Source organism: Lissotriton vulgaris, chromosome 7 (genome assembly GCF_964263255.1).
Source record: "Lissotriton vulgaris chromosome 7, aLisVul1.2, whole genome shotgun sequence".
In the NCBI taxonomy this organism is placed as follows: domain Eukaryota; kingdom Metazoa; phylum Chordata; class Amphibia; order Caudata; family Salamandridae; genus Lissotriton; species Lissotriton vulgaris.
Window position 1 is genome coordinate 15964603 of NC_141695.1, and position 22780 is coordinate 15987382.

At 49.5% G+C, this 22780-nt stretch overlaps 1 protein-coding gene across 1 annotated transcript in view; it reads left to right on the top strand.

The window, feature by feature from the left end:
- LOC147700527 (uncharacterized) overlaps positions 1-21149 on the top strand; it is a 229345-nt gene extending 208196 nt beyond the window's left edge. The window contains exon 7 of the mRNA XM_086929117.1: positions 20629-21149. Coding sequence (XP_086785243.1) covers positions 20629-21149 — 521 coding nt within the window. The remainder of the gene's footprint in view (positions 1-20628) is intronic.
- Positions 21150-22780: the final 1631 nt, after the last annotated feature.

Here is a 22780-nt window from a genome sequence, read left to right on the forward strand (position 1 = left end):
GAGGGCTGATCAATGCCGAAGTCTGAGGGTCATCAATTCCAAGGACTGAGGGCTCATCAATGCCATGGCCTGAGGGTTCACCAATGCCAGGGTCTGAGGTCATCAATGCCAGGGTCTGAGGGCTCATCAATGCCAAAGTCTGAGGGTCATCAATGCCAGGGTCTGAGGGCTCATCAATGCCAAGGCCTGAGGGCACATACATGCCAAGGTCTGAGGGCTCATCAATGCCAGGGTCTGAGGGTCATCAATGCCAAGGTCTGAGGGTCATCAATGCATAGCTTGAGGGTCATCAATGCCAAGTCCTGAGGGCTCATCTACGCCAAGGTCTGAGGGTTCATCAATGCCAAGGCCTGAGGTCATCAATGCTGAGGACTGAGGGGTCATCTATGCCAAGGTCTGAGGGTTCAACAATGCCAGGGTCTGAGGGCTCATCAATGCCAGGGTCTGAGGGTCATTAACCCAAGGTCTGAGGGTTATCAATGCAACTCCTGAGGGTCATCAATGCCAAGTCCTGAGGGCTCATCTACGCCAAGGTCTGAGGGTTCATCAATGCCAAGGCCTGAGGTCATCAATGCTGAGGACTGAGGGGTCATCTATGCCAAAGTCTGAGGGTCATCAATTCCAGGGACTGAGGGCTCATCAATGCCAAGGCCTGATGGTTCACCAATGCCAAGGTCTGAGGGCACATACATGCCAAGGTCTGAGGGCTCATCAATTCCAAGGCCTGAGGGTCATCAATGCCAAGGCCTGAGGGCTCATCAAGGCCAAGGTCTGAGGGCTCATCAATGGCAGGGGCTGAGGGTCATCAATGCCAGGCTCCGAGGGTCACAAATGCCAGGGTCTGATGGCACATATTTTCCAAGGTCTGGGGGCTCATCAATGCCAAGGCCTGAGGGCTCATCAATGCCAAGACCTGAGGGCTCATGAATGCCAAGGCCTGAGGGACATCAATGCCAAAGCCTAGGGGCTCATCAATGCCAAGGTCTGAGGGATCATGAATTCCGGGATCTGAGGGCTCATGAATGCCAAGGTCTGAGGGAACATTAATGCCAAGGCCTGAGTGCTCATCAATGCCAAGACCTGAGGGCGCATCACTGCCAGGGTCTGAGGGCACATTAATGCTAAGGTCTGAGGGCTCATCAATGCCAGGGTCTGAGGGCACATTAATGTCAAGGCCTGAGGGCTTATCAATGCCAAGACCTGAGGGCTCATCAATGCCAAGGTCTGAGGCTTATCAATGCCAAGGCCTGAGGGCTCATCAATGTCAGGGTCTGAGGGCTAATCAATGCTAAGGCCTAAGGGCTCATCAATGCCAAGGTAGGAATAATGGTGTTATGTGTTTCTTATGATAGATGGTTGATTTCCCGGACACGCCTACACTTCTTCTGGTCTCTAATTAACTGAGAGGTAAGAGGCATTCGCTGGCAGTAGAAAAAGGCGGTGTAGCATTATAGTTGAACAGCACACCAATAAGTTTCTACCCTTTCTCTTTCACAGACCTTGGTCCTGATGAGAACTCACCATTTTGTCTGAGTTCGAAACGCGTAGACTTTATAAGCCTAAACTGAAAAATTAAAACTGGGAAAAATATCAAACGGTTCTGACAAAATACTAATGTTTTTGGCTTTATTGTAATCTAAGTGATTACATTGTTGAAATAATTCACATTGTTTCTTGTTGATGTGTCTGTATATATTGTGTAAATAGTGTGGTGTGAAAGTTGTATGACTGATGGTGTGTGATTGGTTTCGTCTAAATTGTTCTAATTTTTCTACTTGTAAAAAAATGTTAATTTGAATATATGCTATTTGTTGTTTATGTTGTACATAAGGTCTTAAATAATGAACTTGAAAAAATGTGATTCCTTTGAGATAAAAATGAATAAATAAGTCCAACTAAAATTAAATAAATAAACGACACATTGTGGTCAATATAAACATTTGTTTCAACTCTGATGTTTAGCCAAAAATAGGGCAGGCAAGTTATTAGCAGCACGTGCATCTTCTGTTGTTTATTATTAGCTTGTGGCAAGCGGTGCTGTTGGGAGCCCAAACCCAGTCGTTTTTGTTTAAAGGTATGAAAAGGCATCAATGCCGAGGTCTGAGGTTCATCAATGCCAAGGTCTGAGGGCACATCAATACCAGGGTCAGAGGGCCAAACAATGCCAAGGTCTGAGGGCTCATTGATGCCAAGGTCTGAGGGCACATCAATACCAGGGTCTGAGGGTCATCAATGCCAAGTTCTGAGGGCTTATCAATGCTGAAGACTGAGGGCTCCTTAATGTCAAGGCATGAGTGAAATCAATACCAAGGTCTGAGGGTCATCAATGCCATGGCCTGTGGTCATCAATGCCGAGGACTGAGGGCTCATCAATTCCAGGGTCTGAGGGTCATCAATGCCAAGGTCTGAGGTCTAAGGGCTCATCAATGCTGAGACCTGTGATCATCAATACCAAGGTCTGATGGCTCAACAATGCCAAGGCTAGTGGTCATCAATGGAAAGGACTGAGGGCTCATCAATGCCAGGGTCTGAGGGTCATCAATGCCAGTGTATGAGGGTCATCAATGTCAAGGTCTGAGGGTCATCAATGCATAGCTTGAAGGTCATCAATGCCAAGTCCTGAGGGCTCATCTACGCCAAGGTCTGAGGGTTCATCAATGCCCAGGCCTGAGGTCATCAATGCAGAGGACTGAGGGCTCATCAGTGCCAAGGTCTGGGGGCTCATCCATACCAAGGTCTGAGGGTCATCAATGCCAGGTTCTGAGAGCTCATGAATGCCAAAGCCTGAGGGCTCATGAATGCCAGGGTCTGAGGGCTCATCAATGCCAAGGTCTGAGGGCACAACAATGCCAGGGTCTCAGGGCTCATCAATTCCAAAGTCTGAGGGCTCATCAATGCCAGGGTCTGAGGGTCATCAATGCCAAGGTCTGAGGGCTCATCAATGCGAGGGTCTGAAGGTCATCAATGCCAGGGTTTGAGGGCTCATCAATGCTAAGGTCTGATGGCTCATCAATGCCAAGGTCTGAGGGCTCATCAATGCCAGGGTCTGGGGGTCATCAATGCCAAGGTCTGAGGGTCATCAATGCATAGCTTGAGGGTCATCAATGCCAAGTCCTGAGGGCTCATCTACGCCAAGGTCTGAGGGTTCATCAATGCCAAGGCCTGAGGTCATCAATGCCGAGGACTGAGGGCTCATCAACGCCAGTGTCTGAGGGTGATCAAAGCAAAGCCTGAGGGTTATCAAGGCCTTAGGGCTCATCAATGCCAAGGTCTGAGGGCTCATCAATGTCAGGGTATGAGGGTCATCAATGCCAAGGCCTGAGGGCTCATCAATGCCAGGGTCTGAGGCTCATCAATGCCAGTGTCTGAGGGAAATCAATGCCAAGGGCACATCCATACCAATGTCTGAGGGTCATCAATGCCAGGTTCTGAGGGCACATTGATGCTAAAGTCTGAAAGCTCATCAATGCCAGGTTCTGAGGGCTCACCAATGCCAAGGCCTAAGGGCTCATCAATGCCAGGGTATGAGTGTTTATCAATGCCAGGACCTGAGGGTTCATTAATGCCAAGGTCTGAGGGAAACCAATGCCAAGGTCTAAAGGCACACCCATGCCAAGGTCAAAGGGCACATACATGCCAAGGTCTGAAGGCTCATCATTGCCATGGTCTGAGGGCTCATCAATGCCAAGGTCTGAGGGTCATCAATGCCAAGGCCTGAGGGTCACCAATGCCAAGGTTTGAGGGTTATCAATGCCATGGTCTGTGGGCTCATCAATGCCAGCGTCTGAGGGCTCATCAGTACCAGGGTCTGAGGGTTCATCAAGGCCAAGATTTGAGGGTAATCAATGCTAAGGACTGAGGGATTATCAATGCCAAAGTCTGAGAGCACATCAAAACCAGGGTCAGAGGGCCAATCAATGCCAGGGTCCGAGGGCTCATCAATGCTAAGGTCTGATGGCTCATCAATGCCAAGGTCTGAGGGCTCATCGATGCCAGGGTCTGAGGGTCATCAATGCCAAGGTCTGAGGGTCATCAATGCAAAACCTGAGGGTCATCAGTGCCAGGGCCTGAGGGCTCAACTATGCCAAGGTCTGAGGGTTCATTAATGCCAAGGCCTGAGGTCATCAATGCTGAGGACTGAGGGGTCATCTATGCCAAGGTCTTAGGGTTCAACAATGCCAGGGTCTGAGGGCTCATCAATGCCAGGGTCTGAGGGTCATTAACCCAAGGTCTGAGGGTTATCAATGCAATGCCTGAGGGTTATCAATGCCAAGGCGTTATGGCTCATCAGTGCCAAGGTCTGAGGGCTCATCAATGCCAGGTTCTGAGGGTCATCAATGCCAGGGTCTGAGGGCTCATCAATGCCGAAGTCTGAGGGTCATCAATACTGAGGGCTCATCAATGCCAAGGCCTGATGGTTCACCAATGCCAGGGTCTGAGGGTCATCAATGCCAGGGTCTGAGGGCTCATCAATGCCAAAGTCTGAGGGTCATCAATGCCAGGGTCTGAGGGCTCATCAATGCCAAGGCCTGAGGGCACATACATGGCAAGGTCTGAGGGCTCATCAATGCCAGGGTCTGGGGGTCATCAATGCCAAGGTCTGAGGGTCATCAATGCATAGCTTGAGGGTCATCAATGCCAAGTCCTGAGGGCTCATCTACGCCAAGGTCTGAGGGTTCATCAATGCCAAGGCCTGAGGTCATCAATGCTGAGGACTGAGGGGTCATCTATGCCAAGGTCTGAGGGTTCAACAATGCCAGGGTCTGAGGGCTCATCAATGCCAGGGTCTGAGGGTCATTAACCCAAGGTCTGAGGGTTATCAATGCAACTCCTGAGGGTTATCAATGTCCAGGCGTTATGGCTCATCAGTGCCAAGGTCTGAGGGCTCATCAATGCCAGGGTCTGAGGCTCATCAATGCCAGGGTCTGAGGGCTCATCAATGCCAAAGTCTGAGGGTCATCAATTCCAGGGACTGAGGGCTCATCAATGCCAAGGCCTGATGGTTCACCAATGCCAAGGTCTGAGGGCACATACATGCCAAGGTCTGAGGGCTCATCAATGCCAAGGCCTGATGGTTCACCAATGCCAAGGTCTGAGGGAACATTAATGCCAAGGCCTGAGTGCTCATCAATGCCAAGACCTGAGGGCGCATCACTGCCAGGGTCTGAGGGCACATTAATGCTAAGGTTTGAGGGCTCATCAATGCCAGGGTCTGAGGGCACATTAATGTCAAGGCCTGAGGGCTTATCAATGCCAAGACCTGAGGGCTCATCGATGCCAAGGTCTGAGGGTTACCAATGCCAAGGCCTGAGGGCTAATCAATGTCAGGGTCTGAGGGCTAATCAATGCTAAGGCCTAAGGGCTCATCAATGCCAAGGTAGGAATAATGGTGTTATGTGTTTCTTATGATAGATGGTTGATTTCCCGGACACGCCTACACTTCTTCTGGTCTCTAATTAACTGAGAGGTAAGAGGCATTCGCTGGCAGTAGAAAAAGGCGGTGTAGCATTATAGTTGAACAGCACACCAATAAGTTTCAACCCTTTCTCTTTCACAGACCTTGGTCCTGATGAGAACTCACCATTTTGTCTGAGTTCGAAACGCGTAGACTTTATAAGCCTAAACTGAAAAATTAAAACTGGGAAAAATATCAAACGGTTCTGACAAAATACTAATGTTTTTGGCTTTATTGTAATCTAAGTGATTACATTGTTGAAATAATTCACATTGTTTCTTGTTGATGTGTCTGTATATATTGTGTAAATAGTGTGGTGTGAAAGTTGTATGACTGATGGTGTGTGATTGGTTTCGTCTAAATTGTTCTAATTTTTCTACTTGTAAAAAAATGTTAATTTGAATATATGCTATTTGTTGTTTATGTTGTACATAAGGTCTTAAATAATGAACTTGAAAAAATGTGATTCCTTTGAGATAAAAATGAATAAATAAGTCCAACTAAAATTAAATAAATAAACGACACATTGTGGTCAATATAAACATTTGTTTCAACTCTGATGTTTAGCCAAAAATAGGGCAGGCAAGTTATTAGCAGCACGTGCATCTTCTGTTGTTTATTATTAGCTTGTGGCAAGCGGTGCTGTTGGGAGCCCAAACCCAGTCGTTTTTGTTTAAAGGTATGAAAAGGCATCAATGCCGAGGTCTGAGGTTCATCAATGCCAAGGTCTGAGGGCACATCAATACCAGGGTCAGAGGGCCAAACAATGCCATGGTCTGAGGGCTCATTGATGCCAAGGTCTGAGGGCACATCAATACCAGGGTCTGAGGGTCATCAATGCCAAGGTCTGAGGGCTTATCAATGCTGAAGACTGAGGGCTCCTTAATGTCAAGGCATGAGTGAAATCAATACCAAGGTCTGAGGGTCATCAATGCCATGGCCTGTGGTCATCAATGCCGAGGACTGAGGGCTCATCAATTCCAGGGTCTGAGGGTCATCAATGCCAAGGTCTGAGGTCTGAGGGCTCATCAATGCTGAGACCTGTGATCATCAATACCAAGGTCTGATGGCTCAACAATGCCAAGGCTAGTGGTCATCAATGGAAAGGACTGAGGGCTCATCAATGCCAGGGTCTGAGGGTCATTAATGCCAGTGTATGAGGGTCATCAGTGCCAAGGTCTGAGGGCTCATCCATACCAAGGTCTGAGGGTCATCAATGCCAGGTTCTGAGAGCTCATGAATGCCAAGGCCTGAGGGCTCATGAATGCCAGGGTCTGAGGGCTCATCAATGCCAAGGTCTGAGGGCACATCAATGCCAGGGTCTCAGGGCTCATCAATTCCAAGGTCTGAGGGCTCATCAATGCCAGAGTCTGAGGGTCATTAATGCCAAGGTCTGAGGGCTCATCAATGCCAGGGTCTGAGGGTCATCAATGCCAAGGTCTGAGGGCTCATCAATGCCAGGGTCTGAGGATCATCAATGCCAAGGTCTGAGGGTCATCAATACATAGCTTGAGGGTCATCAATGCCAAGTCCTGACGGCTCATCTACGCCAAGGTCTGAGTGTTCATCAATGCCAAGGCCTGAGGTCATCAATGCCGAGGACTGAAGGCTCATCAATGCCAATGTCTGGGGGTGATCAATGCTAAGCCTGAGTGTTATCAAGGCCTTTGGGCTCATCAATGCCAAGGTCTGAGGGCTCATCAATGTCAGGGTATGAGGGTCATCAATGCAAGGGTCTGAGGGCTCATCAATTCTAAGGTCTGATGGCTCATCAATGCCAAGGTCTGAGGGCTCATCAATGCCAGGGTCTGAGGGCTCATCAATGCCAAGGTCTGAGGATCATCAATGCATAGCTTGAGGGTCATCAATGCCAAGTCCTGAGGGCTCATCTACGCCAAGGTCTGAGGGTTCATCAATGCCAAGGCCTGAGGTCATCAATGCCGAGGACTGAGGGCTCATCAATGGCAATGTCTGAGGGTTATCAAGGCCTTAGGGCTCATCAATGCCAAGGTCTGAGGGCTCATAAATGCCAGGGTATGAGGGTCATCAATGCCAAGGCCTGAGGGCTCATCAATGCCAGGGTCTGAGGGCTCATCAATGCCAAGGTCTGAGGGAAATCAATGCCAAGGGCACATCCATACCAATGTCTGAGGGTCATCAATGCCAGGGTCTGAGGGGGCATTGATGCCAAAGTCTGAAAGCTCATCAATGCCAGGTTTAGAGGGCTCACCGATGCCAAGGCCTGAGGGCTCATCAATGCCAGGGTATGAGTGCTTATCAATGCCAGGGCCTGAGGGCTCATTAATGCCAAGGTCTGAGGGCTCATCAATTCCAGGGTCTGAGGGAAACCAATGGCAAGGTCCAAGGGCACATCCATGCCAAGGTCAAAGGGCACATCCATGTCAAGGTCTGAGGGCTCATCATTGCCATGGTCTGAGGGCTCATCGATGCCAAGGTCTGAGGGTCATCAATGCCAAGGCCTGAGGGTCACCAATGCCACAGTTTGAGGGTTATCAATGCCATGTTCTGAGGGCTCATCAATGCCAGCGTCTGAGGGCTCATCAGTACCAGGATCTGAGGGTTCATCAAGGCCAAGGTTTGAGGGTCATCAATGCTAAGGACTGAGGGATTATCAATGCCAAGGTCTGAGGGCTCATCGATGCCAGGGTCTGAGGGTCATCAATGCCAAGGTCTGAGGGTCATCAATGCATAGCCTGAGGGTCATCAGTGCCAGGGCATGAGGGATCAGCTATGCCAATGTCTGAGGGTTCATTAATACCAAGGCCTGAGGTCTTCAATGCTGAGGACTGAGGGCTCATCTATGCCAAGGTCTGGGGGCTCAACAATGCCAGGGTCTGAGGGCTCATCAATGCCAGGGACTGAGGGTCATCAATCCAAAGGCCTGAGGGTTATCAATGCCAAGGCCTGATCGCTCATTTATGACAAGGTCTGAGGGCTCATCAATGCCAGGGTCTGAGGGCTCATCAATGCCAAGGCCTGAGGGCTTATCTATGCCAAGGTCTGAGGGCTCATCAATGCAAGGGTCTGAGGGTCATTAACCCAAGGTCTGAGGGTTATCAATGCAAAGCCTGAGGGTTATCAATGCCAAGGCTGTATGGCTCATCAATGCCAGGATCTGAGGGCCATCAATGCCAGGATCTGAGGGCTCATCAATGTCAGGGTCTGAGAGCTCATCAATGCCAGGGTCTGAGAGCTCATCAATGCCAGGGTGTGAGTGCTTATCAATGCCAGGGCCTGGGGGCTCATCAGTGCCAAGATCTGAGGGCTCATTAATGCCAGGGTCTGAGGGAAATCAATGCTAAGGTCCAAGGGCACATCCATGCCTAAGTCTGAGGGCACATCCATACCAATGTCTAAGGGCACATCCATGCCAATTTCCGAGGGCTCATCATTGCCAGGGTCTGAGGGCTCATCAATGCCAAGGTCTGAGTTTCATCAATGTCATGGCCTGAGGGCTCATCAATGCCAGGGTCTGAGTTTCTTCAATGCCAGGGTCTGAGGGCTCATCAATGCCAGGGTCTGAGTGCTTATCAATCCCAGGGCCTGAGGGCTCATCAGTGCCAGGGTCTGAGGGCTCATCAATACCAGGGTCTGAGGGCTCATCAATGCCAGGGCCTGAGGGCTCATCAATGCCAGGGTCTGAGGGTGCATCAATGCCAGGGTCTGAGGGCTCATCAATGCCAAGGCCTGAGGGTCATCAATGCCGAGGACTAAGGGCTATTCAATGCCAAGGCCTGAGGGTCATCAATGCCGAGGATTGAGGGCTCTTCAATGCCAAGGTCTGAGGGTCATCAATACCAGGGTCTGAGGGCACATCTATGCCAAGGTCTGAGGGCTCATTAATGCCAGGGTCTGAGGGAAATCAATGCCAAGGTCCAAGGGCACATCCATGCCTAAGTCTGAGGGCACATCCATGCCAATGTCTAAGGGCACATCCATGCCAATTTCTGAGGGCTCATCATTGCCAGGGTCTGAGGGCTCATCAATGCCAAGGTCTGAGTTTCATCAATGTCATGGCCTGAGGGCTCATCAATGCCAGGGTCTGAGTTTCTTCAATGCCAGGGTCTGAGGGCTCATCAATGCCAGGGTCTGAGTGCTTATCAATCCCAGGGTCTGAGGGCTCATCAATGCCAAGGCCTGAGGGTAATCAATGCCGGGGACTGAGGGCTCTTCATTCCAAGGCCTGAGGGTCATCAATGCCGAGGATTGAGGGCTCTTCAATGCCAAGGTCTGAGGGTGCATCAATGCCAGGGTCTGAGGGCTCATCAATGCCAAGGCCTGAGGGTCATCAATGCCGAGGACTGAGGGCTCTTCAATACCAAGGCCTGAGGGTCATCAATGCTGAGGATTGAGGGCTCTTCAATGCCAAGGTCTGAGGGTCATCAATACCAGGGTCTGAGGGCACATCTATGCCAAGGTCTGAGGGTCATCAATCGCAAGGCCTGAGGGTCATCAATGCAAAACTTGAGGGTCATCAGTGCCAGGGCCTGAGGGCTCAGCTATGCCAAGGTCTGAGGGTTCATTAATGCCAAGGCCTGAGGTCATCAATACTGAGGACTGAGGGGTCATCTATGCCAAGGTCTTAGGGTTCAACAATGCCAGGGTCTGAGGGCTCATCAATGCCAGGGTCTGAGGGTCATTAACCCAAGGTCTGAGGGTTATCAATGCAATGCCTGAGGGTTATCAATGCCAAGGCGTTATGGCTCATCAGTGCCAAGGTCTGAGGGCTCATCAATGCCAGGTTCTGAGGGTCATCAATGCCAGGGTCTGAGGGCTCATCAATGCCGAAGTCTGAGGGTCATCAATTCCAAGGACTGAGGGCTCATCAATGCCAAGGCCTGATGGTTCACCAATGCCACGGTCTGAGGGTCATCAATGCCAGGGTCTGAGGGCTCATCAATGCCAAAGTCGGAGGGTCATCAATGCCAGGGTCTGAGGGCTCATCAATGCCAAGGCCTGAGGGCACATACATGCCAAGGTCTGAGGGCTCATCAATGCCAGGGTCTGGGGGTCATCAATGCCAAGGTCTGAGGGTCATCAATGCATAGCTTGAGGGTCATCAATGCCAGGTCCTGAGGGCTCATCTACGCCAAGGTCTGAGGGTTCATCAATGCCAAGGCCTGAGGTCATCAATGCTGAGGACTGAGGGGTCATCTATGCCAAGGTCTGAGGGTTCAACAATGCCAGGGTCTGAGGGCTCAAGAATGCCAGGGTCTGAGGGTCATTAAACCAAGGTCTGAGGGTTATCAATGCAACTCCTGAGGGTTATCAATGTCCAGGCGTTATGGCTCATCAGTGCCAAGGTCTGAGGGCTCATCAATGCCAGGGTCTGAGGGTCATCAATGCCAGTGTCTGAGGGCTCATCAATGCTAAAGTCTGAGGGTCATCAATTCCAGGGACTGAGGGCTCATCAATGCCAAGGCCTGATGGCTCACCAATGCCAAGGTCTGAGGGCACATACATGCCAAGGTCTGAGGGCTCATAAATTCCAAGGCCTGAGGGTCATCAATGCCAAGGCCTGAGGGCTCATCAATGCCAAGGTCTGAGGGCTCATCAATAGCAGGGGCTGAGGGTCATCAATGCCAGGCTCCGAGGGTCACAAATGCCAGGGTCTGATGGCACATAACTTCCAAGGTCTGGGGGCTCATCAATGCCAAGGCCTGAGGGCTCAACAATGCCAAGACCTGAGGGCTCATGAATGCCAAGGCCTGAGAGACATCAATGCCAAGGCCTAAGGGCTCATCAATGCCACGGTCTGAGGGATCATGAATTCCGGGATCTGAGGGCTCATGAATGCCAAGGTCTGAGGGAACATTAATGCCAAGGCCTGAGTGCTCATCAATGCCAAGACCTGAGGGCGCATCACTGCCAGGGTCTGAGGGCACATTAATGCTAAGGTTTGAGGGCTCATCAATGCCAGGGTCTGAGGGCACATTAATGTCAAGGCCTGAGGGCTTATCAATGCCAAGACCTGAGGGCTCATCGATGCCAAGGTCTGAGGGTTACCAATGCCAAGGCCTGGGGGCTCATCAATGTCAGGGTCTGAGGGCTAATCAATGCTAAGGCCTAAGGGCTCATCAATGCCAAGGTAGGAATAATGGTGTTATGTGTTTCTTATGATAGATGGTTGATTTCCCGGACACGCCTACACTTCTTCTGGTCTCTAATTAACTGAGAGGTAAGAGGCATTCGCTGGCAGTAGAAAAAGGCGGTGTAGCATTATAGTTGAACAGCACACCAATAAGTTTCTACCCTTTCTCTTTCACAGACCTTGGTCCTGATGAGAACTCACCATTTTGTCTGAGTTCGAAACGCGTAGACTTTATAAGCCTAAACTGAAAAATTAAAACTGGGAAAAATATCAAACGGTTCTGACAAAATACTAATGTTTTTGGCTTTATTGTAATCTAAGTGATTACATTGTTGAAATAATTCACATTGTTTCTTGTTGATGTGTCTGTATATATTGTGTAAATAGTGTGGTGTGAAAGTTGTATGACTGATGGTGTGTGATTGGTTTCGTCTAAATTGTTCTAATTTTTCTACTTGTAAAAAAATGTTAATTTGAATATATGCTATTTGTTGTTTATGTTGTACATAAGGTCTTAAATAATGAACTTGAAAAAATGTGATTCCTTTGAGATAAAAATGAATAAATAAGTCCAACTAAAATTAAATAAATAAACGACACATTGTGGTCAATATAAACATTTGTTTCAACTCTGATGTTTAGCCAAAAATAGGGCAGGCAAGTTATTAGCAGCACGTGCATCTTCTGTTGTTTATTATTAGCTTGTGGCAAGCGGTGCTGTTGGGAGCCCAAACCCAGTCGTTTTTGTTTAAAGGTATGAAAAGGCATCAATGCCGAGGTCTGAGGTTCATCAATGCCAAGGTCTGAGGGCACATCAATACCAGGGTCAGAGGGCCAAACAATGCCAAGGTCTGAGGGCTCATTGATGCCAAGGTCTGAGGGCACATCAATACCAGGGTCTGAGGGTCATCAATGCCAAGGTCTGAGGGCTTATCAATGCTGAAGACTGAGGGCTCCTTAATGTCAAGGCATGAGTGAAATCAATACCAAGGTCTGAGGGTCATCAATGCCATGGCCTGTGGTCATCAATGCCAAGGACTGAGGGCTCATCAATTCCAGGGTCTGAGGGTCATCAATGCCAAGGTCTGAGGTCTGAGGGCTCATCAATGCTGAGACCTGTGATCATCAATACCAAGGTCTGATGGCTCAACAATGCCAAGGCTAGTGGTCATCAATGCAAAGGACTGAGGGCTCATCAATGCCAGGGTCTGAGGGTCATCAATGCCAGTGTATGAGGGTCATCAATGTCAAGGTCTGAGGGTCATCAATGCATAGCTTGAAGGTCATCAATGCCAAGTCCGGAGGGCTCATCTATGCCAAGGTCTGAGGGTTCATCAATGCCAAGGCCTGAGGTCATCAATGCAGAGGACTGAGGGCTCATCAGTGCCAAGTTCTGAGGGCTCATCCATACCAAGGTCTGAGGGTCATCAATGCCAGGTTCTGAGAGCTCATGAATGCCAAGGCCTGAGGGCCCATGAATGCCAGGGTCTGAGGGCCCATCAATGCCAAGGTCTGAGGGCGCAACAATGCCAGGGTCTCAGGGCTCATCAATTCCAAGGTCTGAGGGCACATCAATGCCAGGGTCTGAGGGCTCATCAATGCGAGGGTCTGAGGGTCATCAATGCCAGGGTCTGAGGGCTCATCAATGCTAAGGTCTGATGGCTCATCAATGCCAAGGTCTGAGGGCTCATCAATGCCAAGGTCTGAGGGCGCAACAATGCCAGGGTCTCAGGGCTTATCAATTCCAAGGTCTGAGGGTCATCAATGCCAGGGTCTGAGGGCTCATCAATGCGAGGGTCCGAGGGTCATCAATGCCAGGGTCTGAGGGCTCATCAATGCTAAGGTCTGATGGCTCATCAATGCCAAGGTCTGAGGGCTCATCAATGCCAGGGTCTGAGGGTCATCAATGCCAAGGTCTGAGAGTCATCAATGCATAGCTTGAGGGTCATCAATGCCAAGTCCTGAGGGCTCATCTACACCAAGGTCTGAGGGTTCATCAATGCCAAGGCCTGAGGTCATCAATGCCGAGGACTGAGGGCTCATCAATGCCAATGTCTGAGGGTGATCAATGCAAAGCCTGAGGGTTATCAAGGCCTTAGGGCTCATCAATGCCAAGGTCTGAGGGCTCATCAATGTCAGGGTATGAGGGTCATCAATGCCAAGGCCTAAGGGCTCATCAATGCCAGGGTCTGAGGCTCATCAATGCCAGTGTCTGAGGGAAATCAATGCCAAGGGCACATCCATACCAATGTCTGAGGGTCATCAATGCCAGGTTCTGAGGGCACATTGATGCTAAAGTCTGAAAGCTCATCAATGCCAGGTTCTGAGGGCTAACCAATGCCAAGGCCTAAGGGCTCATCAATGCCAGGGTATGAGTGCTTATCAATGCCAGGGCCTGAGGGTTCATTAATGCCAAGGTCTGAGGGAAACCAATGCCAAGGTCCAAAGGCACACCCATGCCAAGGTCAAAGGGCACATACATGCCAAGGTCTGAAGGCTCATCATTGCCATGGTCTGAGGGCTCATCAATGCCAAGGTCTGAGGGTCATCAATGCCAAGGCCTGAGGGTCACCAATGCCAAGGTTTGAGGGTTATCAATGCCATGGTCTGTGGGCTCATCAATGCCAGCGTCTGAGGGCTCATCAGTACCAGGGTCTGAGGGTTCATCAAGGCCAAGGTTTGAGGGTAATCAATGCTAAGGACTGAGGGATTATCAATGCCAAGGTCTGAGAGCACATCAATACCAGGGTCAGAGGGCCATTCAATGCCAGGGTCCGAGGGCTCATCAATGCTAAGGTCTGATGGCTCATCAAAGCCAAGGTCTGAGGGCTCATCGATGCCAGGGTCTGAGGGTCATCAATGCCAAGTTCTGAGGGTCATCAATGCAAAGCCTGAGGGTCATCAGTGCCAGGGCCTGAGGGCTCAGCTATGCCAAGGTCTGAGGGTTCATTAATGCCAAGGCCTGAGGTCATCAATGCTGAGGACTGAGGGCTTATCTATGCCAAGGTCTGAGGGCTCAACAATGCCAGGGTCTGAGGGCTCATCAATGCCAGGGACTGAGGGTCATCAATCCCAAGGCCTGAGTGTTATCAATGCCAAGGCCTTAGATCTCATCAATGCCAAGGTTTGAGGGCTCATCAATGCCAGAGTCTGAGGGTCATCAACGCCAGGGTCTGAGGGTCATCAATGCCAAGGTCTGAGGGTCATCAATGCAAAACTGAGGGTCATCAATGCTAAGGCCTGAGGGCTTATTTATGCCAAGGTCTGATGGCTCATCAATGCCAGGGTCTGAGGGCTCATCAATGCTAAGGCCTGAGGGCTTATCTATGCCAAGGAATGGGGGTTCATCAATGCAAGGGTCTAAGGGTCATTAACCCAAGGTTGGAGGGTTATCAATGCAAAGCCTGAGGGTTATCAATGCCAAGGCCTTTATGGCTCATCAATGCCAGGGTCTGATGGTCATCAATGCCAGGGTCTGAGGGCTCATCAATGTCAGGGTCTGAGAGCTCATCAATGCCAGGGTCTGAGAGCTCATCAATGCCAGGGTGTGAGTGCTTATCAATGCCAGGGCCTGAGGGCTCATCAGTGCCAAGATCTGAGGGTTCATTAATGCCAGGGTCTGAGGGTAATCAATGCCAAGGTCCAAGGGCACATCCATGCCAATCTCTAAGCACACATCCATGCCTATTTCTGAGGGCTCATCATTGCCAGGGTCTGATGGCTCATCAATGCCAAGGTCTGAGGGTCAACAATGACAAGGCCTGGGGTTCATCCATGCCAAGGCCTAAGGGCTCATCAATGCTAAGGTCTGAGTTTCATCAATGTCATGGCCTGAGGGCTCATAAATGCCAGGGTCTGAGTTTCTTAAATGCCAAGGTCTGAGGGTCATCAATCGCAAGGCCTGAGGGTCATCAATCGCAAGGCCTGAGGGTCATCAATGCCTAGGGCTGAGGGCTTATCAATGCCAGGGTCTGAGGGTCATCAATCATAAGGCCTGAGGGTCATCAATGCCAAGGGCTGAGGGCTTATCAATGCCAGGGTCTGAGGGTCATCAATTCCAAGGTCAGAGGGCTCATCAATGCCAACGCCTGAGGGCTCATGAAAGCAGAGGTCTGAGGTTCATCAATGCCAAGGTCTGAGGGCTCATCAATGCCAGGGTCTGAGGGCACATCCATGCCAAGGTCTGAGGGTCATCAATGCCAGGGTAAGAGGGCTCTTCAATGCCAGGGTCAGAGGGCCATCAATGCCATGGCTTGGGCCAAGCTTAAGGCATGGATGTGCCCTTGGACCTTGGCATTGATTTCCCTCAGACCCTGGCATTAATGAGCCCCCAGATCTTGGCACTGACTAGCCCTCAGGCCCTGGCATTGATAAGCACTCACACCCTAGCATTGATGAGCTCTCAGACCCTGGCATTTATGAGCTCTCAGACCCTGGCATTGATGAGCCCTCAGACCTTGGCATTGATGACCCTCAGACCATGGCATTGATGAACCATAAGGCCTTGGCATTGATAACCCTCAGGCCTTGGCATTGATGGCCCTCAGTTTTGCATTGTTGAGCTCTCAGACCCTGGCATTGATGACCCTCAGACCCTGGCATTGATGAGCCCTCAAACCTTGGCATTGATGAGCTCCCAGACCTTGGCATTGATGAGCCCTAAGGCCTTGGCATTGATAACCCTCAGGCCTTGGGATTGATGACCCTCAGTCCCTGGCATTGATGAGCCCTCGGACCCTGGCATTGTTGAGCCCTCAGACCTTTGCATAGATGAGCCCTCAGTCCTTTGCATTGATGACCTCAGGCCTTGGCACTAAAGAACCCTCAGACCTTGGCATAGCTGAGCCCTCAGGCCCTGCCACTGATGACCCTCAGGCTTTGCATTGATGACCCTCATACCCTGACATTGATGAGCCCTCAGACCTTGGCATTGATGAGCCCTAAGGCCTTGATAACCCTCAGGCTTTGCATTGATCACCCTCAGACATTGGCATTGATGAGCCCTCAGACCTTGGCATTGATGAGCCCTAAGGCCTTGATAACCCTCAGGCTTTGCATTGATCACCCTCAGACATTGGCATTGATGACCCTCAGTCCCTGGCATTGATGAGCCCTTGGACCCTGGCATTGTTGAGCCCTCAAACCTTTGCATAGATGAGCCCTCAGTCCTCAGCATTGATGACCTCAGGCCTTGGCATTAAAGAACCCTCAGACCTTGGCATAGCTGAGCCCTCAGGCCCTGGCACTGTTGACCCTCAGGCTTTGTATTGATGACTCTCATACCCTGACATTGATGAGCCCTCAGACCTTGGCATTGATGAGCCCTAAGGCCTTGATAACCCTCAGGCTTTGCATTGGTGAGCCCTCAGAACCTGGCATTGATGAGCTTTCAGACTTTAGCATCAATGTGCCCTCTGACCCTGGCATTGAAGACCCTCAGACATTGGTATGGATGTGCCCTTGGCATTGATTTCCCTCAGACACTGGCATTGATGAGCCCTCAGACCCTGGCATTGATGAGCCCTCAGGCCTTGGCATTGATGACCCTCATACCCTGACATTGATGAGCCCTCAGACCTTGGCATTGATGAGCCCTAAGGCCTTGATAACCCTCAGGCTTTGCATTGATCACCCTCAGACATTAAAATATAGGAAGGTTCCCCTGGTTATTGTACACAGGTAGGGGGAGAGTACTATAAAAAGAAAAAGGGACCTGTGGTTTTTAAACAACTCAAATGGAGTCAGGGATACTGACTAGGACAAGGCAATACTAGGACAAAGCTAATTTCCAGAGTGTTCTAGAGTTATCGCATCATGATCTAGTGGTAATGTGAATAACAAACACTTTTCATTTTTGTATATCCAAAAAATATATAATGATCAGAACTAACAGGTAAAACAACACAATTTATTAAAATACCTCCCTGTCAGGGTTACAATCTAATATAAAATGCAATAAAAATATTCACAGAAGTGAAACAAATCTACATTAAAAAAAGTCAAAGGACAAAGGTCGACGCTGCGTTTCGGTGTTTGTTTGTAATGTTTACACCTTCTTCAGGACACTTTGACAGTTCAAATATAATCTAGGATTTAAACAACATTATTTTAGATATATGTTCATTCAACACATGATCATTAGTACATATACAGTGTTTACTATCTACTCTGGTGTATATTTTCGACCTATAGTTAATATTGCCTGTTATCTTAGAAAACATTCTTATATAAGGACCTCCCTTGGATCTCAACCTTGGGTATGTTGTTATATAGTGACGATAACCCTTGCCTGTTAGACATTTTACATAGAGAAGTAGAAACCCTCCTTTTTAAGAAAAAGTTGTCTAAATTAAAGTGAGAATGAATACCTGATATTTTCGAAGTTTCTCTTTTAGTCATTTAGAAGACTTCTCAAGACAACTGGATGTCTGTATATCATCTGTTCCTTCTATTTACATAGTACCTTGATGAGGAAAATAATGAAATTTTAATGAGGCTTGCTTTGATCATCCTATTGTTATAGTATAGTCTCAGTTTTAGGACTTATGGGATTACCTGTTATCAATTCACGGTACAAGGTAAAGAACACGGAGGAGCCACTGGACTTTTCGCTCAAAATGAATCTAGGGGGGATAGCCTTGGGTCCTTCTTTGAATTTAGGATCCCTGTAAAGTAGGACACATGTGTGTAACAGGACTGCATGATAAGCTTTACTGATAAAAACCACAAATGGGGTCCCCCACTTACCACAGCTATATATCCACTTTCAAACTGCTGTGATTATTTAGTTGATTGTATTTCGTCACCTATTAAAATGAAGGGAACGTTTTTGAGTGTCATGCTGTGAATACTCATAGTGCTGACTATAAAGGAGCATCTTGTGCTCTTTTCTCTAGATCTATTCGTAAATGTTTAACATTAAATTTGAAGCACTTTTTTGTCTCTTTTTTTGTCTCATTATTCCCTATTTAATAGGGGAACCATTGAGTCCATGGGATGTGTTACCTGTTAGTGTTAATATCATGCAAACACATATCCCTGGGTTTAGTCTAACGATATATTATGAGGACCATCTTTCAGTAAGGCTTACATTGATGCCGTTTATCTCGTTTCTTGAAATAAGGTTTCCCAGTCTAGATGTAGCCTATTCATTACCCCCCATTTAACACTATGGGCAGCGTTTTATAACCCAAGGGTCTTCTGTCACTAAGAATTCTAACATGCTTCGGTTCGCATACCTTTTAAGTTCTGGTCGGCCTCCCTGCTCCTCCGTGTTACGCGTCATCCGGATAAATAATTTCCGTGATGCGAGGTCTGCTTAAATGCTGCCTCTTCCCTAATTAACCCGGAAGTGGAAGCAAATGCCGAGTGCTTAAAAGATAAAGTATCTATTCCTCCCTATATATTTCTTTACTAAACTTAGTAGGAATGTATGCCTACACTGGGCGGCTAAGAATCTACTTAAAATAGATCGTTTGGTTTATTCTACCTGCATCGCCGGTCCCGTGGACCGGAAGTCATAACTAGGGAAAGAGTTATGTTATTCTCCCTATTGTCTTATGTCTAATTAGTACAAGTACACAATTTTTATTTTAAACCAGTCAATGGTGGTTTCTTTTTGCGAGCGCTATCTCGCAGTGTGTTTTTGGACACTTTACGTAGTTTATGTTTGCCACGTGGCCATGGCATTGATGCCAAGGTCTGAGGGCTCATCAATGCCAGGGCCTGAGGGCTCATCAATTCCAGGGTCTGAGGGCTCATCAATGCCAAGGTCTGAGGGTCATCAATGCCAGGGCCTGAGGGCTCATCAATGCCAGGGTCTGAGGGCTCATCAATGCCAGGGTCTGAGGACTCATGAAAGCCGAGGTCTGAGGTTCATCAATGCCAAGGTCTGAGGTTGACTTTTACACAGACCGGGACGCTTTGGGAATCATCTCTACACAGATGAGTGGATAGAGGGGGACACGCCGAGCATATTATTTTGAGAATATCTGACTGTGATAACATAGAGATTATATGGAGGCTGTCGCAATTCTTTTTCAGAAAATTACCAATTGAGCCCTGAAGAAGTCACGGATGTGGCGAAACGCGGTGGCAACAAGCAATTCTGTTATTTTAATTGAAACATTGAATAAAGAAAGTTTAAGAATCTTCAATCAACTTCTTTTGAGATTCTTATTTGTGGGAAGTTTTCTTCTAAACATCGACAGCACTTGGGAATTATAGAACTTTGGTAATTCAGTACTTGTATACAAACCTTGGTACGGGTCAATTTTTGTGGTACAAGGTCTTAGGGCTCATCAATGCCAGGGTCAGAGGGCACATCCATGCCAAGGTCTGAGGGTCATCAAAGCCAGGGTCTGGTGGCTCTTCAATGCCAGGGTCAGAGGCTCATCAATGCCAGGTTCTGAGGGCTCATCAGTGCCAGGGTCTGAGGGCTCATCAATGCCAGGGCCTGAGGGCTCATCAATGCCAGGGTCTGAGGGCTCATCAATGCCAAGGTCTGAGGGTCATCAATGCCAGGGTCTGAGGGCTCATCAATGCCAAGGTCTGAGGTTCATCAAGGCCAGGGCCTGAGGGCTCATCAGCGCCTGCTATGGAGGGCATATCAGCACCTATTAGAGGTCACATCAAGACGGGGGATGGGGGAACATGAGTACCCGGACTGGAGCGCACATCATTACCAGGGATGGAGGGTGAACCAGTGGAAGGGTTGGAGCACTGGACTTAGAGGGCACATCAGTGTATATGTGTGACTGTGGGTGGGACAGTAACTTGTCTGAGGTCACACAGTGTGTCATTAACTCTTTCTCCTCTGTCTGCAGTGCTGGGGTCTCTGGGTGGGACAGTGACTTGTCTGAGGTCACACAGTGTGTCATTAACTCTCTCTCCTCTCTCTGCAATGCTGGTGTTTCTGGGTGGGACAGTGACTTGTCTGAGCTCACACAGTGTGTCATTAACTCTCTCTCCTCTCTCTGCATTGCTGGGGTCTCTGGGTGGGACAGTGACTTGTCTAAGGTCACACAGTGTGTCATTAACTCCCTCTCTCTTCTCTCTGCAGCGCTGGTGACCCTGGATCCAGAGACAGCTTTCCACACTCTGATCCTGTCTGAGGACGGGAGATGTGTATCATGGACAGACAGACGGCAGCCCCAGCCGTACAATCCCAAGAGATTCACTGAATCTTCCAGTGTGATGGGGAGGGAGGGGTTCACCTCAGGGAGGCATTACTGGGAGGTGCAGCAACTGCATGAGGGGGCGTGGTGGGGGGAAGTGGGGATCGCAGGAGAGAGACTGGGATGGAGGCCAAGCACCATAGAGACCCTTGAGGGTGGGGACTGGGCTGCGAATCGGTTCAATCATGTTCAGTACTGGAGTCTTTCCTTCTTTCCCACCCCTCAGGCCCCCCGTCCACACCCCCTGAAGCTGGGGGTGTACCTGGACTATGAGGGGGGGCGGCTGTCCTTGTACAACGCAGACACTTGGGAGCATCTCTGCACCATCAATATCAATGGCACCTTCACTGGGGGGGTGCACCCCTTTTTCTGGGTCAGTGTGCGGACAGACCTCCGCCTGGTGTAATAATAGAGCCAGCCTTCCCCCACCAGGTCAATAACAGGGCAGAGAGAGGAAAACCTCCCCCAACCCCTTTCTTACCCCCCACTCTAACAACGCCCCCTTAACTTGGGACTTCACCCCTATTCTTCCACTGCCCAGGGACAGACCTGCCCCCCAGGAGCTCTGACACCTCCTTTCATCCACTGATAGACCTCCATAGGGAGGTGCAGTGTTGCCCTGTTATTCTGCAATACACTGTGGACGCCCGACGGAGGGGGAGCGGGAAATGTCCCCCATGGAGGAGGAGAGCGGGAGATGTCACTGAGGGAGAGGGGTGCTGGAGATTTCCCTGGGGGAGTGAAAAGTGTCCCCCACGCAGGGGGGAGCTGGAGATGTCCCCTAGGAAGGGAGGCATGAGATGTTCCCAAGGGAGGGGGAGATGTTCCTGGCAGAGGGGGAGGTGTGAGAGGCTGGCGTTGGACACGGGGGACCTGCGGTGGACGCTACTTGCCGTTAAGAATGAGTGGACTTGGCAACTTATCAGGGTTGCTCAGCTCTCTCAAGCAACATCTTTCCTATATTAAGAATCGGAATGCTTTGAAAACTGCATATTCTTGTTGTTTCCGTATACTAAAATTGCCTTGGAACCTGATCTAATATACTCGATCGACAACTTACTTACATCCAGCACGTACTTTTGTGCGTTCCTTGTTGCCCTGACGAAGCTCCCAAGGTGGGGAGCGAAACGCGTTGGCTGTCCTGTACACCCCAAAAAAACAAAAAGATCAATAAAAGAGAATTTATTTTCAGAACACTTTGCCTTTGTGATTTACTCCTTGTTTGGTGCTGCCTCTACAAGTCTTTTCGTGAGCGGGAGATGTCCCTGAGGAGGGACGATGAGAGGTAAATGTCCCAGAGGGAAGGGGGAGCAGATGTGCAGAGGGAGGGGAGAGCGAGAGATGTCCCTCAGGGAGGAAGTAGTGGATGATGTACCAAGGGAAGGGGAACAGGAGAATGCCCCAAGGAAGGGGGGTCAAGAGATGATCCCAGAGAGGGGGAGCAGGAGATATCCCCTATGGAGGGGGAGCAGGAGATGTCCCTGAGGAAGGGGGGCATGAGATATCCCAGAGGGAAGGGGTAGAGGTAGATGTTCCAAAGGTAGGAGTAGTGGCAGATGTCCCCGGGTAAGAAGGAGATATCCATGAGGAGAGACGGGGTGTGGGGGATGTTCCTTAGGGAGGGGAGCAGGAAATGTCCACCAGGGAGGGGAGAGGGAGATGTCCCTGAGGAAGAAGGGAGCGAGATGTCCTCGGTGTTGTCACTCTGTGAATAAAGACACCACAAAGCTGATTTATTCATTGAATGCTCTGTGTCGTCTCTTTATTGCCGCCTCACGTGCATTCTACAGGTGGAAGCTGCAGCCACAGCCCCCATACCAGGTTGCACCCCCTTACTGCAGCATCAGGGAACCAATGACCTGTTTTTGGCATGGCATATTTCTCGTAAATGAGGGCCTGCATGTACTGCATCCTCGGTGAGCAGCAGGTACAGGACAGCCGTTCCTCCATACACCGTTCCTAGCACCACATGGGATCTTTTGCGCCCGCAGTTGCAGTTAGGGACATTCACCTATTGGTTTGCGGGTATTGTGTAGA